The sequence below is a fragment of the Condylura cristata genome, unplaced genomic scaffold (assembly GCF_000260355.1).
Source record: "Condylura cristata isolate star-nosed mole 26May11 unplaced genomic scaffold, ConCri1.0 scaffold00017, whole genome shotgun sequence".
NCBI classification, from domain to species: Eukaryota; Metazoa; Chordata; class Mammalia; order Eulipotyphla; family Talpidae; genus Condylura; species Condylura cristata.
The window spans coordinates 22,560,781-22,577,926 of record NW_004567118.1 but is presented as its reverse complement, the minus strand read 5'-3'; the positions used below and the strand labels follow the sequence as shown (position 1 = coordinate 22,577,926).

The 17,146-nt window shown below is 35.7% G+C and overlaps 1 protein-coding gene across 1 annotated transcript in view; it reads left to right on the top strand.

The window, feature by feature from the left end:
* AKAP10 (A kinase (PRKA) anchor protein 10) overlaps positions 1–17,146 on the top strand; it is a 48,113-nt gene continuing 30,967 nt past the window's right edge. The window contains exons 1-4 of the mRNA XM_004684567.2: positions 1–131; positions 6,900–6,947; positions 10,739–10,921; positions 11,976–12,533. Coding sequence (XP_004684624.1) covers positions 44–131; positions 6,900–6,947; positions 10,739–10,921; positions 11,976–12,533 — 877 coding nt within the window. The 5' untranslated portion in view covers positions 1–43. The remainder of the gene's footprint in view (positions 132–6,899; positions 6,948–10,738; positions 10,922–11,975; positions 12,534–17,146) is intronic.

Genomic DNA, 17,146 nt, shown 5'->3' with positions numbered 1-17,146 from the left:
TGCGGCAGTCGCTGCGGACCCGGAAGTCCGGGCCAGTTGCTGAATGAGGGGAGCCGGTCCCTCCCCGCGACAGTCCCCCCGCGCCCTCCGCCCCGACCCGGGCCCCGCCATGTCCTTCTTCCGGCGGAAAGGTAGCAGAGGGGGCGCCGGCGGGGAGCCAGGCCGGGGCTCTGGGGCGGTGGTGGGGCAGGTGGGGCTCCTAGGTCTTCCTCCTGGCGGTGGCGAGGCCATGGTCTCGGCGGAGTCGCCCTGCCCGCCTCGCTCTGCTCTGAGACTCTGCAGGGACCGAGAAGGTGGCCTCGCGCGGGGTCAGAAGGGAATGGTCTCGCAGATCCCAAAGTGTGTGCTGAGCAGGCATTCAGATTAATGCCTGTTTAAATAAAAACAGCATTTTGGGGGTGTGGGGAGGTGTGTACTCATTGTATATTGTGGGTCAAGAAAAAGGCAAATTCCTTTAATGCCTTGCTACGGAAGTCTGGCTTTTCAGAATATTGAAGGTTTTGTGTTTAAAAGCAACACGTGAAAAAATTGTTCTAACAGTGCGCTTTTCCAAGCACCACTGTTTTGGGGGTTGACTAGGTAGAAGGATTCTGTTCCTAAAATAATACTACTTATTGTTAAAGTTTTCTAACGAGGACTACTTTTGATGACTTAGCAAGTTTACAGTCTCCTGGAATCTTAACTTTATAAACGAACTACTTATATTTCTGGTTTTCACTTTTAATAAATGCCCATTTTTTAAGTAGAAGCAACTTGATTTTGATTCTGGATAAGGTTATTAGCATTTTATAACCAGTACAAAGTGAGTAAGCATAGGTTTTTTTGAGAATGGTGGCTTTTAGATCAATTCTTGTTGCTTCAGAGAAAATATTCTGGACATTAACAGGTTTTGAATAAAGTATTAAACTAAAACGGGGACTTGTGGGTTCACATGACAGTTATGCACATGACAGTTATGCTGCTGACTCTGTTTAACTTGAGATAGAAAGGCATTAACCCACCTTCCTCAACAGAAAATCAAATGATTTCTAAAGCCCCTAGTTAAATCTATGAATTAAAGAATTTCTTTTAACCACATAGAAACTAGTGCTATGTGGTAAATGAATGAAAACAGTACTGAATGAATGAAATGGGTAAGAAGGTACCAGGAAGCTTTATTGGTTAAGTACTTTCATAGGGTTAATGGTGTTGGTTAGTTTTTTTAAAGGGGAAAAAAGCTTTCTGTGTATAATGAGGCACATTGCACGTTACAAAACATACACTTGTCTCTGTTCAACCAATACTTTTGACTGCTGCTTGCCTGTGGCAGTAGTGGACAACCCCCCCCCCCACCCCCATAGAGCACTGCACAAGACAGAGCCTTGCACTGATGGAGCTTATTGCCTGTTGGATAAGACAGGCAATGAATAAACAGATATGTGTGACACACACACGTACAAATTGAGTAAAGTGTTACAAAAGAGATTACCCAAATGAAGAAACATTTAGTTGGATGTTAGAGACAGACCATAGTAGGTGACCCTAAAACTTAGACTTTAAGGATTAATAGCAGGTAACATAGAGGCCAGAGAAGAACACCCTAGACACAGGGTATAGAATGTTCGTAGCTTGTGAGGCAAGAAAGAGTTTGGTGTCATTCAGGAAAGGAAAAAAGGCCTGTGATTTGGTTGTAGAGAGGTAGGATTCATAGTTTAATAGACAAGTGTTAGGTTTTATTCTAAGTGCAGACAGTATTTAAATTTTTTAGAAAAGTGATTTGATCGTATGTTTTAAAAAGACTTTTAGATGGTTTTTTTTTTGAAGGGCCTCCCAGGTGGTGTAGGGATTAAAGTCTCAGTGCTATCAAACTATCGCCATCCCCTGCTACACAAGTTGGATCCCCTGCCAGGGAGCTGACCCACATGGTGGAGCAGACTTTTCACTGTCTCTCCTGCTGTTCCCCTCAACAGTGTATTTCAGTCCATCCACCTGCTCTCTTCCCTGCTCTAGCAAATCCTCTCACCACCGCTCTCCCCCCACCCCACACCTCTGTCCTAAACCCCAGTTCTTGTATGTGTAAGTATATTTTTAGTAAAAATGTTTAGATTTTTTAAAAAATAAAGATAGATTTATTGACATATACAAGAATTGGGGTTTGGGCCAGAGGTGTGGGGAGTGGGGAGGAGGGTGAAAGAACTTAGCAGACAGGGGAACAGAACAGGTAGATCAACTGAGGGAAGCACCAAGGGCGATAGGAAAGATCTGCTACGAAATGTGGGTCAGTTCCCTGGCAGGGAAATGAACTGATGCAGCAGTGGCTGGTGATATCTTGATAGTGTTGCTGCTACCATCAGGAAGGCCTTAGTTGTGTTTTGGAGACTGAATGTGATAAGTGGAGGCTGGAAATAGTTCCAATTAAGATTCCCATTCCTTTTTATTTTTTTTTAAGAACTGGGACATAGGGCAGAGGTGCAGGAGGATTTACCAGAGTCAGAGTGGGGAGCAGAACAGGCAGATTGAAATATACTGCTGAAGGGAGCAGCAGGTGAGACAGGAAAGGTCTGCTGGGCTGTGTGGACCACCCCTCCTAGCACTGCACCTTAGTCCCTGGTACCACCAGGGAGGGCCCTCATTTACTTTTTAAATACAATTCTGAAATACCAACTATATGTGCATCACTTCTAAACTCATGTCTCCCATTTGGACTCCAGACTAGTATATCTAGTTGCTGCTCTACCCTACTTTATACCTATATCTGATAGATATTTAATAGATAGGTTAGAAATTGTTACATCTATAGATATTATAGACTAGCAGATAAATCTTTTTAACTTCTAACATGTACAGTTCAGATTTAGTGCTCCTAAAACTTCCTCAGTTTTGATCATCTTATTATATTGCATTTCTGGCCTTTTAGTGGCTATGGCTAAAATTTTAGTAAATTCTTGAGTCTCTCTTTCTCTCCCATTTTATATTTGACCACTGAGCAAATCTGTTAGGTTTGTTCCAGAACATACCCAGATCCAACAGTTTCTAATGCCTAACCATTTTACATCCTGCTCTATTTATTCTGGATGGTTAAGACAGTCTTTTGAGAAGATGTCATTTACATCTCAGGTTAAATGTCAGGAAGATTGAGGAAGCAGCATTATTTTGCTGTAGCCTTTTCTTTGGCTTCCTTTTTCCCATCCTTGACCCAGTTACATATTTACAAAATGCATTGTGCCACACTCTGTCAAATTCCTTCAGTGACTTCCAGTACATGGTCCTCCACAATGTAGGTTCCATTTTCTCTGTCTCCTGATCTCCTCTGTCATTTCATTTATTTTATCTTCCTTTTTAAATGCATTCCCACCTCTGGGCCTTTATACTTCTTTCTTTATAGAAACCTCTTCCTACAAATACCCTCCTCTTTTGCTTCCTTCCCTCCTTCAGGTCTTTGATCAATTGCCACCTTAGTGAAGCTTTCGCTGACCTTTCCACTTCAGACGGCAGTCCCTGGTCCATGCGTTTTCTTCCCCTTGCCCTACTTACTTTTTCTTTATGACATTTATCACTATCTGCTTTACTATGTATTTTACTAGGATGGATTCTGACTTTTGTTTATAAATATCCCATGCCTATGTAAGTGCCTGATATATAATTAAGGACTTAGTAAATATTTCTTGACTGAGTAAGTAAAAATAAGGAAAAATTCAGCTAGCAGTAAGTACTGTTTAGGAAATTTAAACAGTGATATGGGAGTAGGTTATCTGATGACAGTGGTGTCAGTATAACAATTCATATAATAAGGAAGGCTTGTCTGAGAAGATAGTATTTAGACTGCGGTCTGACTGAGGACAGCCAACCTTATAAAGGCAGAGAGAACTGGGACTACAAATGTTATAAGGCAGGAATGAGCTGGGTCCTTTCAAGGAATAGAAAGAAGGCTGGAACTTACTGAAAGAGGAGAATTAATAGGATATGCTTTGAAGATAAAAATAGTATAACTTGAATAAATGATGGGAATGAAGAAAAATGGAAAATTTTGAGCGTAGAATTTAGAGGAATCAAAATGAACTTCTTTCCGCTAAGGTATGGTCACATAAAAGCCAGGTCATAACCTCTTCTGTCCTAAGTCTTCCTACCCATGGTAAGGGTAAAATAGTTTGGAAAAAAGAAGCATTGACCAGAAAGTCACATATTCCATTTCTATTCATTCTGTTGGTGAGAACCTACTTACATGGTCATAACTAACTGCAAAGGAAATGTAGAATAGTTAACTGGTTACATACCAAGCTGTAACCTCTCCCCTGAGGAGTAAATGAGTTCAATGACCATTCCCTGCCTAATCAGGTGCAAGAATGCTTTCTTGCCTAAAAGAGAACTTAGAGTAACCTAACCTTTTGAAGTTAAGGAGCATGGATTGTACTCAGGACATTCTTGAGAAGGCTCCAAAGGTTGGGATGACTATACCAAGATTTGGTTTGCTTAGAATATGCTGCTGGGGATAATTGGTAAGTCATTTGTATAAAGTTTAAAAAAAAACAACAACCCTTCATGTAATGCTATGTATTGTTTATGAATACATAAATATAGTAAAAGGTAAAAAAAGAGACAAACATTCAGTTTATGAAGTTCTGTAGGAAGAACAAGAAGGTATGACAGGGAAATTGCAGTTGGACCTGCTGTTTAATTTTTTTTCTAAAATTTTTTAAAGCAAATGTGGCATAATGTTAGGATTTGAAAATCTAAGTGTTCCTCATGTTAAGGTGTACTCTTTGTTTTAAATGTTTCATTATAGAAATAGGCAAACAAGTGAAAGCATGGCCAGTTGTACAAAATAAGGTGGCAGAAATCTTAATAGATCAGCAGTTGTAATAAATATAAATAAATTAAAATCTGTATGACAGAAATCTAGTTAACTTTCCAGAGTAACTATGGAAAAAATTCAGCCGTAATTGCTTTTTAGAGTAAACTAAAGCATAAGGACATAGAGAAATTGAAAATAAATGGGTGGAAAAGCTATATCAGATATTGTTAATCAGAAGAAAGCTGTGTTGCACAGGAGATATTTTAAAGCACAAACATTATTAGGGATAAAAAAGCCACTACATTATGATGAAATGGCCAGATGACTTGTCATAAAATTTTGAACTGGTTTGCACCTAGTATTAGTCTCAAAATGTATCAAGAAAAATAATCAGAATTTCTAGGAGAAAAAACAAAATTTCTGAGGGAAAGGTCATATTGTAGTTAGTTTTAAGACTGTTCATTTGGGGCCTTCCCATTTCACAAGGGATAAAGCTATGAAGCTATGAAGTTGCAGCCACTGCACAGGGGGTCACCCACTTGGGGCATCAGAACTCTCCTGCCTCACCTACTGCCCCCTCCACAGTGAATTTCAGTCAGTCTGCCTGTTCTGTTCCCTACTCTGTTTCTGGTGAATCCTCTCATCCCCTGCATCCAGTTCTTGTATGCATAAATAAGTCTTTAAAAAAATGTTCTTTTTAAAAATGAAGATTATTACAATAAGTTAATCCAGACAGTTGAAGCACATTGATCTTCCGATTGGATTCCTGTTAAGTACTGTTTAAGATCATGGAAAGGCTAAAAGTGAAAGCATGGACAAATATATTAAGGACTTACCAGCAACAAGAAGCTAGTATAGTCTTCATAATAGCGCGCGTGCATGCGCGCGCGCGCACACACACACACACACACACACACACAAAGTTAAGCTTTGGGAGGGAAGGGGAACAAAAAGTCATTGTGTCCAGATAAATGTGATTGTGTGCTAGAAAGCCTGCATATGGACCATGAAAAGTTATTAAAGCTTGATTGGGTTCTTAAAATGTGTATATTCATATATATATATATTTCAGTTGTATTCACATACCAACTTCAGTTGTATTTCTGTATGCCAATAACAACAACTGAAATTTGTATGGGATTTACAAAACATAATTAAGGGACATAAAAGAAAACCCAAGTAAACAGAATTATACTGGGTCCTCAGTAGTCTTACTACAAAAAAAGATAGGAACTCTTCCCCCAAATTAATTAAGTAATTAGTGAGTCAGTGCTGTTTTTAAAATGTCTGTGAAGGTTTTAGGATCAGGACAAGTTGATCTGGAGAAAGAGGATTCATGTTGAAGTTTTTCATGGTAGGGCTATAGAAAGTAGCCTGTTGGAAAAAGCGCAGGAAAAAGAGGATTAAAGTAAGAGTTCACATTGGCTTAAACTGCCTTGCACCTTCTTTTCTTGGATATTATGTAGTTAGCATATCTATAATAGTGGTTCTACTGTTTTAATATTAGAGAGATTGTATAATTATTCAAGGGAGGAAAAGTTGTTAAACTTTTGAGTATTAAAAGTTTAGAAATTTTGCATTTGACACTGGGGCTAGAATACAGGAAGAGAAAGATATGATGCACAAAGAGCTGTTTTCTTCAGGATGTGTTTAATATCCCCTTCAATGGGTGACATGTTATTAATGCCATTAACATCCTGAATTTACTGTTTGCTAATTGCTCTTCTAAGCCCTGTATAGCTATTTATTTTTTCATCTGTAACCCTCTAAGGTAGATGCTAAAGTTATAAAGTAATTTTACAAATCAAAGTCTTGAAGTTAAGGCTGTTGTCCAGGATCACATGATGTGGCTGATAACAAGTAGCAGAGCCAGAATTCTAGTATTCTTACATTGCCCCTCCTTAAACACTCTAGGTCTTTTTGACTGAATGTTGTTCATAGGTCACTTCTCTAGAGAAACTTCCTCTGACAGCTGCCCTGCCCCCACTTTAAGGAAATTAGCCCATTTTTATAGAACTTTTTAATATTCCTTTGTTAGAATAAGACTTGTCTAAGTTTTACAATGCACTGATATAAATTGTATCTTTTTGTTGCAAAAGGTGGCTATGATACTCTTTTATCTTGACAGTGAAAGGCAAAGAACAAGAGAAAACTGCAGATGTGAAGTCAATTAAAGGTGAGTTCAGTGGCTTTCATTGTACTCAAAGTGATATACTTTGCTTTTATGAGCCCTTTAATCCTGTTATCTCCTTTTTGGTATTAATCCTTTCTGCCCTGTTTTATAATTTTTTGATAGTGATTTACTTTCCTTGTTTAACCTGTATACTCTTAAGCACCTAAATATAATAGACGTACTAATCATTTGTTGACTGTCATAGTGATAACAGTGACCTATTAATCTTGATAGTCCCCTAAAGGTGACCAGCTGACTTTATTTTAAAAAAATAAAAAGCAAAACATGTAGTCGGTAGTCATCTTAAGTGTAGTATGACAACTCTGCAAAGAAAGCTACAGACACAAGGCTTGGTTTTCTGACTAGAAGTATGGTTGATTACAATTTTTATTTCTTTATTACTTTGGATGAATGACCACAATTTAAAATTTATTGAGTATTTTATTAGAATTAATATATTGTCCTTAAACTATAGGTCAGTGCATGCTATTTTTAGATTGTAATCTCGTTCAGTTTTGACTATGTACAAAGATTGAAATAGGAAAATTATAATAGAAATTATTTCCATAGCCATTCAACATAGATTTCATCAATGCAATTTTTACCTGAAGTTTGTAGATTGCTATTTCTATATTTTTTTTCAAATCTTTGTATGTTTTGTAACTAGTAGTATTAGCTATTTGTTCAATTTGCTTACTTATAACTTAAGTAACTTACAAAGTATAACTTTGTAAGATTAGTAAGGAATTAGGTACCTTCCAGACTGTTTTCTGTTTACTTCTGATAATGTAAAGTCAAGTGGATTTCATATTTGTTCATACTGCTTTTTTTTTTTTAAGATTTATTTATTTATGCATACAGAATTGGGGCACAGGCCAGAGGTGCAAGGGCAGTGAAAGGATTCACCAGAGACACAGCGGGGAGCAGAACAGGCAGACTGACGAAGTACACTGCTGAGGGGAGCAGGGGATGTGTCAGGAGAGGTCTGCCATGCCATGTGGGTCACCTCCGGGCTGGGGATCGAACTCATGCTGAAGTGGCTTTAGCTTCTTAGTGCTCTGTTTTAACCCACTGTGCCACCAGGGAAGGCCCTTTTTTGGTATTTTTAATGACTAACAAACCTACAATCTTAGCTTCTGAAAGAACCATTTGTTCTTGCCAGTCTTGTATCTCTTCTTAAACTTGATCTGGTCCTCTTGTCGGGCCTTGCATTTAAGAGCAGATCTCTGACGACATCCTTATTGACAACAGTTTTGTCCAGGGGGATATCCACAGGTGATTATAGTTACAAATTTGCACAAAAGACTTGATCTTTAACCTTTGGTGATTTTCTTCCTGCCCATGGCAGCTGTCACTTGGCATCAGGAGTAGCATCCAGCCAAGACCAGTACCATCTTCCACAAGTTTTGCAAACTTGTGCATTAAGACAGCAGCCACTTAGGCCTACAGCAAAAAGGAGGGAATGACACCTTTGCTAAGGTGACACTTTTCATCCTAGAGAGGGTTCCATACTGCTTTTTTTTTTTTAAATAATAGTTTATTTTTACATCATTTTGTGCCTTTTTCCATCTCAGTTGAAATCCCTGTGGGCTTCCCATCACCAAATCACCCGTGTACCATCACCATAGTCCAGTGTATGTCCTCCCACCCCCCCATTTTTTATTCTTTTCCCCACTCCACCCCCATAAAATGTCTCTGGTATATCATTCATTATTATTATTTTTTCCCCCATACTGCTTTTTTTTAAGCAAAATCTGATTGGCGTTGATAAGAACTAAAAACCTATAGCAAGTAGAGTCGTGAATATTAGATATGATTGTAGTAGAGAAAAGAAATTTTGATGTGTCATACACATCAGTCTTGTATTCTAAATTCTGCTATTTTAACACTGAGTTTGAGAAGTCTAGTAAGTTTCTTCAGGTTCTTCACTTGTAAAATGAAGAGATTGGACTTGGACTACCCAACTTCTGAATCGTACTAAGATAAAACACTTCATGCTTGTGCTTTACTTATGATAGTAATGTGCTTAGCATTCACTGATTTAACCTTAGAATAATACAGAAACAGCACAGAAGACAGACCCTCAAGAAGTTTGCTCTCTGATTAGGACAAAGTTACACATAGAATAGTACAGATAGACCAAATACTAGCTATCATTTATTCTGTTCCAAACCTCAGGCAAAATTATGACTGTAGCAATGAGCAAAACACATTTGTATTCTTTCAGATAAATAGGGGAGGTGAATATTAGTCAGCTAATTCCAGATGGCCTGTGCCAAATTAGTGATGATAGAGATAAAGAGATCTGAACAGATCAATTTAGGAGGTAAAATGGACAGAATTTTGTCATTGATTAAATATGAGGTGTAAGGGAGAGTGAGGTTTAAGGTTGACACTTTCCTGGCTTGCCTAAACACTGTTGACTCTAGCAGAAAAGGGAGTTTACAGCTAAAAAAGTTTGCTCTAGTAACAAAGGTTTAAGAACAAATGTGTCTTCTAGAATAAAACAGAAAAAGAGGCTGTACTTGCTAGATCAGGCATTTATAAATGTGTACTGAAAACATATGGGAATAGATAGAAGAGTAAAGTGTGAAATGCTATGGAGACCAAAAGAAGATAAAGAAGGAAGTTGTAAAATGAGGTGTGAGTTTCTCCTAGAGAAGTTGAGAAAGAGGAAGAAAAAGTCGAATGAATTAGTAGATTTTATAACATGATAAACATTAGTTAGGAAACAATTAGAAAATCTCATTCTTATAGAATGTTATTTATAACTTATACATAAAAAATTAGCAACTATTTAAATAAACGTGCTGAAATTATTTTCTACCTTCATGAAAAAATAAAATCAAGACTTCCTTCTCAAGTTGAAAAAATCATTTGAAAACAACTCCATTACATGATTCTTCTCTTGTTGAATGACTGATAAATATTGATACCTGGGAAACAGATATGGACATTAATGTTCTTATCTGCTTTATCCTATAAGCCACCTCAAAGAGTAGTAAAATAAGTGAATTATAGTATTGTATATTCTTTAAGAAGTTTTATTGGGTATTAGATTCTGTGGCTATGAACTGTTCACTAAGATTGAGAGCACTATTGACTGCTCAATAATATCATTTCTGTCCTTGGTATGACAGTGTACTAAACCAAAATGTTTTTAAAACCTTTGAGAAGAATCGTTGATATTTGTATGAAATAAATAGGATACATAGAATTAAATTAGCCGTAGCTACAAATTCATAGCACTACTTGGACAGTATTGTAGTAATGGAAATTAACCCCCTGAAGTCAAAGGTATATTAATATTTCACCAGACTATTTTGTGAAGTTTCTAGTATACTTTAAGCAACTTTACCTTTAATCACAAATCCTTTTTATTAAATGGGGAAATTCTGTTATCAATTAAAAAGTAATATAAGTATTCTGAAAAGCATCTTTCTGATTACCCCCTCACCCCAAGCTTTTATTCCGCAATTTTAGTTTTGTCTGTTAGGCAAGCAAGGATTAAGAAATTGAAAAGGTCCATATTTCAAAGTGTTGCCAGGCTTTGGCACTTTCTGTTTTCAGTAGAAATTCTTGGAGATTTTTCAACTAACTGTTTCGGCATTACATTTTGAGTTATAAATACTAATAAGGCATTACCTTTTGCCTAAGTAATTTTTCTTGTGTGAGTACTTAAGAATTATATTATAAAATATGATTTTTAAAATTAATCCCAAGCCCTCTTCTGAAACAATTTTTAGCTTATCAATTTGTGTTTAATTTTTTAACAATTTTTTGAAAAATTATAGCTTCAATATCCGTACATTCCCCACAAAAAAGCACTAAAAATCATGCCTTGCTGGAGGCCGCAGGACCAAGTCATGTTGCAATCAATGCCATTTCTGCCAACATGGACTCCTTTTCAAGTAGCAGGACAGCAACACTTAAAAAGCAACCAAGCCACATGGAAGCCGCTCATTTTGGTGACTTGGGTAAGTAACTATCACTTTTTGATAACTTCTAATGGGAAGAAGGTTTGAGAATAACATATGAAACTTCTGCTAGAAGATAATAACCTTGTAATTGGAAGGGTCTTTGAAAATAAGTATTTAAACTGTAATGACAGCTGTAAGTATAATTGATGCTATTATATTGTTTTCTATCTGTATAAAATCTAAAGTAGAAAAAAACAACCATTTCCTAAGGAAGAAATACATTTGACTACTAAAATATATGAAAAAGATGCCCCACTTTACCAATACATAGGGAATTGCAAGTTGAAATCGTTATTTCCCCTTCACACATTAACAAACATTTAAAGTTTTAATTTTAATGTACATGCAGGGAAGTAACCATTCTTAGTTGAAGCACAAATTGGTGAATAATTTTGGATGGCAATTTGGAGGTATTTATCAAAATATAAGCCCTGAGATATGCTCACATAATATGCACAAAAAGGTACATACAGGTTGTAGAAGGCAGTTCATTGCATTATTTTTGTGATAGCAAAAAATTAGGGACAGCATAGAAATATCACTAGTAGATAAGTAGTCAAATTCCAGTATACCCATACTCTGAAGAAAATCCGTACTATGTAGCCACTTTAAAGAGGACCTGAAAAAATGTCTAAAAGGGAGCAGAAAACGAGAGGGAAGAGCGTAAGAGACTATGGTGACTGTTCATAGGTGACTTGGTGGTGGGATTCTGTGGGGATTACACCTGAGAGGAGAAATCAGACATTGTACAAAAATGAAAATGATGTAAAAAAACATATAAATTTTATTAAAGATTTTTAAAAATACACTTTAGTCTGAATTCCATGAAAAGAGATTAAGGGTTGAGTAACAGAATTTTTTAAAAATGTAAGTAATTGTTGGACAGTTGTGTTTTTGCTTGGTTAGAAACCTTAGCATTTTCAGTTTTTTATTCATTTAAATTGCTAGGAAATAAACTCTACTCAAGACCTTTTGGTACCATTGATGCTAAAAGTGACTAATCACTGGATCTTAAATTTGTTATTGAACTTTTTTTTTTTTCTTATTTTAGGTAGATCTTGTCTGGATTACCAGACTCAAGAGACCAAATCAAGTCTTTCAAAAACTCTTGAACAAGTCTTACATGATACTGTTGTCCTCCCTTATTTCATTCAATTCATGGAACTTCGGAGAATGGAGCATTTGGTAAAATTTTGGCTAGAGGCTGAAAGCTTTCACTCCACAACTTGGTCCCGAATAAGAGCACACAGTCTGAACACAGTGAAGCAAAGCTCCTTGGCTGAGCCTGTGTCTCCATCTAAAAAGCATGAAACTGCAACATCTTTTGTAACCGAGTCTCTTGACAAGAGATTGGAGGATTCTAGTTCAGCCCAGTTGCTCATGACTCGGTCAGAAGGATTGGACCTGAATAATAGAACTAGCAACACTCAGAATCACTTGCTGCTTTCCCAGGAATGTGACAGTGCCCATCCTTTACATCTTGAAATGGCTAGAACAGGAACTTACCAAGTGTCCATGGAATCCCAAGAATCTTCTTCCAGATTTATAGTAACCAGTAGAAATAGTCCCTCTTCTCCACTAAAGGAATTATCAGGAAAACTAATGAAAAGTAAGTATGTGGTTTTCTTGTCTCTTTATCCTGCTGGTTTTGTGTTTTGTTTTTTAAATCAAGTGGAACTTGATAGGGGGAAAAATAGAATTGTAGTAGTTTTTGCACATCTGTTTGTAAATTTGGAAGGATTTGTAGAACACCCTGGAGTGAGTACAATCAGTATATGAAAAAGAAACAGGAGGAGTACATGTAGTAATTGGATCCTCTGAGAAGTATATTAGCAGAATTAACAAATGAAGAATTGTGTATGTACTCTTCCACAGATTTTGAAATCCTGATAGGTAGATTTCATCTTTGTCTCAATCTTAGTTTTACTGTACTTTGCAAATAAGACTTTTTTCATTGCCATTAGGTCATATGTATTGAGTTCTGTGCTAAGTGCTATACTTGGATTTCACTTGTCACAACTTCTCGAGATAGACATTATTCCATTTTACACAAGAAAACATTGGCTTAGAAAGGTCAAGTAACTTCCCTTAGGTTATACAGTAAATGGGCAGCTAGAATTAAAGCATGGGCATTTCAACAGCAGCACCCCTTTTTATCTTCTCTAATAGTTTGGAAATAAAAACACTTATTTTTCGGTTATTGCTTTCTGAAATTCTGATTAAACAACTTCATGTTTTTCCTCTCTTACCTGTTTTTTGTTTTTTAAGAGGCTAAGTGATTTCTTTAGGTTTTTCCGTGTCTCCTCTTTTCTTTTTTTCTACTAAGACACTTTTTTTTTTTTTTATAGTAGTTTAAAATTCACAGTCATATAGAGAGGAAGGTACAGAGATTTCCCATAACCTCGCCCATTATCAGCATCTCCTGTTAAAGTGGTATTTCTTACAACTGACGAACGTACCTGAACATATAATAACAAGTCTGTAGATCACATTATGGTTCATTCTTAGTGTTGTACATTCTGTGGGTTTGGGCAAATGTATACTAGTGTGTATCCATTATTATGGTATAGAGTATTTTTACTGCCCTAAAAATTCTCAGTGCGATGCCTTTTCATCTCTTACTGCCCCATAGTTTCTGGCAATCATTTATCTTTTTACTGTCTCCATAGTTTTGCCTTTTCCAGAGTGTTAGTCAGAATCATCTAATATTGTAGCTTTTCAGTGGTAATTTAAAGATCTAAAGAAATCAGTGGTGATTTCTTCTGACCTTTTAGCTCATTGGTTCTCTCTAAAAATGGGCCTAATTTCCTGTTGAATCCTTTTTTTCCCTAAAAGTTATTTGAAATTTTCATTTATGGTTTTTTTCTTCAAATTTACCTCATCATTTCTTGTTTCTTATTCCTTTATGCCTTTACCCCACTTTTGAAATTTTGTATTTCTTTCAATTTATTACACATTTTCATTATCTGCTAATTCCAGTGTCATCGGTGTTTGTGAATTTGATTCAGCGTTTGTTTCTTCACATTCACATTCAGTAGTTTTTGAACATTGTTTTTGTTTAGTTACATGTTGGAATTCTGTGCAAAATCTGTTTAAATTGGGTTATATTTGTTTTTGCCACTAGTCTGGGGCAAACATCAATTATTACTCTGATACCACTTAAAACTAAACTTGGTCTTGCGTTTTATAGGCCCTAAACTTTTTGGTTTAATCTACACTGGGCTCTGGGCAACTGCCCTTGAAATTGCAAGCTTTATTCCTGGACTTGGTGGTATTTTCTCAGTGCTAGCCCTCCTGTTTGCACTTTCACTTACACGTCTTGTCTTGATTTGCACTAACTCCTACAGCTCCACAAATCCTTATTTGCAATTCAAAAATCCAGAAAGCTTTGCTTGTCACAAGTTATTTTAAATGAACAAAACTTGATCTTAACTGGTATGAATTTACTGCAGAAGTATGAATGTGTTGATTATGGGGTATTGCCCCACTGCTGCAATATCAATATGATAGTTAAAACAACAAACACCAAATTCTGACCCTAAAGTACTGCTGACGTCAAAGGCTTCAGATAAGGGAACTACCTTATTTAATTCTGCCTCTTATATTAGCACAACTTCTGACATATCTTTTTAAAAGATATTTTTGGAGAATTCAGTATTGGGAAGAGTTTCTTTGAACATCTGGTATAACCTGTTTCTGGAATGAGATTTCAGTCTTTTTAACTGGAAATATACTCTATTGTTTTTGGAAACTGCCTTTGTTTTGTTGCTAATTTCAATAAAAAATAATAGTTATAAAATAACTTATTTTTCCCCTTTTTTCAAAAATTTATATATAGTAAGTATAGCCTTCTTTGGATATATACATGTGTGAATTTCAGCACATTCATAGATTTTTATAAACTGTTATTACAATCAAGATAAAGAACAATTTTGCCACCTTTGTAGTTAAACTTATACCTATTGTTAAACCTTTAGTTACACCTTTAGTTACTACACCATAATTAATCCACTGCTTGGAGTGAGCTATTCCCTATCTCTATAATTTTGCCTTCTCAGGGTGCCATATAAGTGAATTAATTTCTAAGTAGCCTTGAACCTGACTTGTTTGAATTTGCATAAAGTATTCTGAGGCTGTTGTTGAATTATATACATATGTAAAGTCATTATATATTGATAAATTGACTTATGTCTTTATGTGATATTCCTCATTATGTGTAGCAGAAATCTGAGTCTAGAAATACCTGTTGTCTGATTTAGCCTTTCAAATTTTCACTTCATTAATGTTTACATGGTATATCTTTTTCCATCCCTTTACTTTTGATTTATCTTTATCATTGTTTTTAAGGTGAATTTCTTGTAGGCAATATGTAGTTGAGTTGTGAATTTTTTCCCCTTCTGATGTTTCTCTTCATTAATTTCTTCAACATAAATTTTAGTCAAATTTACATTAAATGCAATTACCCAATGTGATTCTATTGTAACATAAATGTTACTGATATTAGTTAATATAATTTAAATACAATTATTAGTGTTAGGATTTAGTTATATTGTTTTGTATGTTTATTTCCTTTGTTTTCCATTCCTTGATTTTCCATTTTCTGCTTTCTTTTGTATTATTTAGATTTTTTAAAGGATTTATCACGTTATTGTTTTTCTTTGTATAGGGTTTTCAGTGTTTTCTCTGGGGACTATAATATACATATGCTACAGTCCACTTAAAATCAGTATTCTGTCTTTTCAAGGGGAATGTGGAAAACCTTTCCACATATTGGTCCATCCCACTTCATGGTATAGTTGTCATCTACATTATTGAAAGATTGAAGGTTGTTAAGACAAGGTTTGTTTTTAATTGTGGTACCGAATTTAAAGATTTGAAGAGAAGGGAAATTGTCTGTTATATTTAAACTAGATACTGTGTTTCTTCACTCCTGAAATTCAGTTATCATTTTTGATATTTATACTGTTTTGAGACTTTAGCATTTCTTTTAGAATAAATCTGCAGTCAGGAGTTCTCTTAGAATGTTCCATGTATGAATCTCTGCTTTATTTTTACTTGAATTATTTTTCACTTGATAAGAAACTCTAGGATTTTCCCTTCCTCTTTTAAAATGTTTTACTGTTTCTGGCCTCCAATAGTTTCTGGTGAGAAGATCATTTATTTTCTTATATTTAACATGTTTTTTCTCTAGCTGCTTTTAAGATATTTTTCCTGTCTTTAGTGACCAGGAGTTTAGTTATAGCAGCTTAGTTATGGATATAGATTTCTTTGCATTTCTTCCTATTTGAGTTTTACAGTGCTACTCTTCTCCCCTTTCCTTCCTGGACTTCAGTGATATCCGAATGTAATACACTTGTAATTGGCCTGAAGGTACCTGAGGCGCTATTTACTTTTTTTCCCTACCGTTTCCCACCCTGGTTTTCAGCTTGGAAATATTCTGTATGTCTACCTCCAAATTTACTGATTCTTTCCTCTGTTATACTCAGTCTAAAGACTAAAAAGTCTTTCTGGGGATTTTCAAGTTTTTGTTACTATGTGTTTTAGTTCTAAATTTTTCATTTATTTCTTTCTGGTATCTTATATTTATCTGTCTTTACACTTGTTTCAAGACTGTTTTGACTCTTCCACAACACTGAAGTCGAACTCTTAAAAAAAAATCTGACTTCTTGGTCATGTTTTTTTATTTTTTCATAATCAAGGTAACTGTGGTTAACATTTGTTATAATACTGGGAGATGTAGAGCATCTCCCAGTATTGTGGGACCCATTTGTCACATGTTTTTAGTTGCATTTTGTGTTCCACTGGTCTAATTGTCTATGCCAATTAGTATGCCCATGCCAATATGTTTCATACTGGCACATTGCTTTAGAAACTGACTTATTAAGATACTTTGAAATCAGGAAGCGTGATGCCTTAGCATTTTCCTTTTTCTCAAGGTTGTTTTAGTTATTCAGGTTCTTTGTGGTTCCATATGAATTTCGGTATTTGGCTTTTTTTTTCCTGTGTCTGTTTAAAATAATGCCAATGACATTTTGATAGGAATTACATTGACTCTGTAGATAACTTTGGGTGGTACTAACATCTTAACAATGCAAAGTCCACAATTCATGAACACTGAATGTTTTTCATTTAGTCTTTAGTTTCTTTCAGCAGTGTTATATTTTTCAGTGTACAAGTCTTTCACTTCCTTGGTTAAATTATTCCAACATATTTTATTCTTGT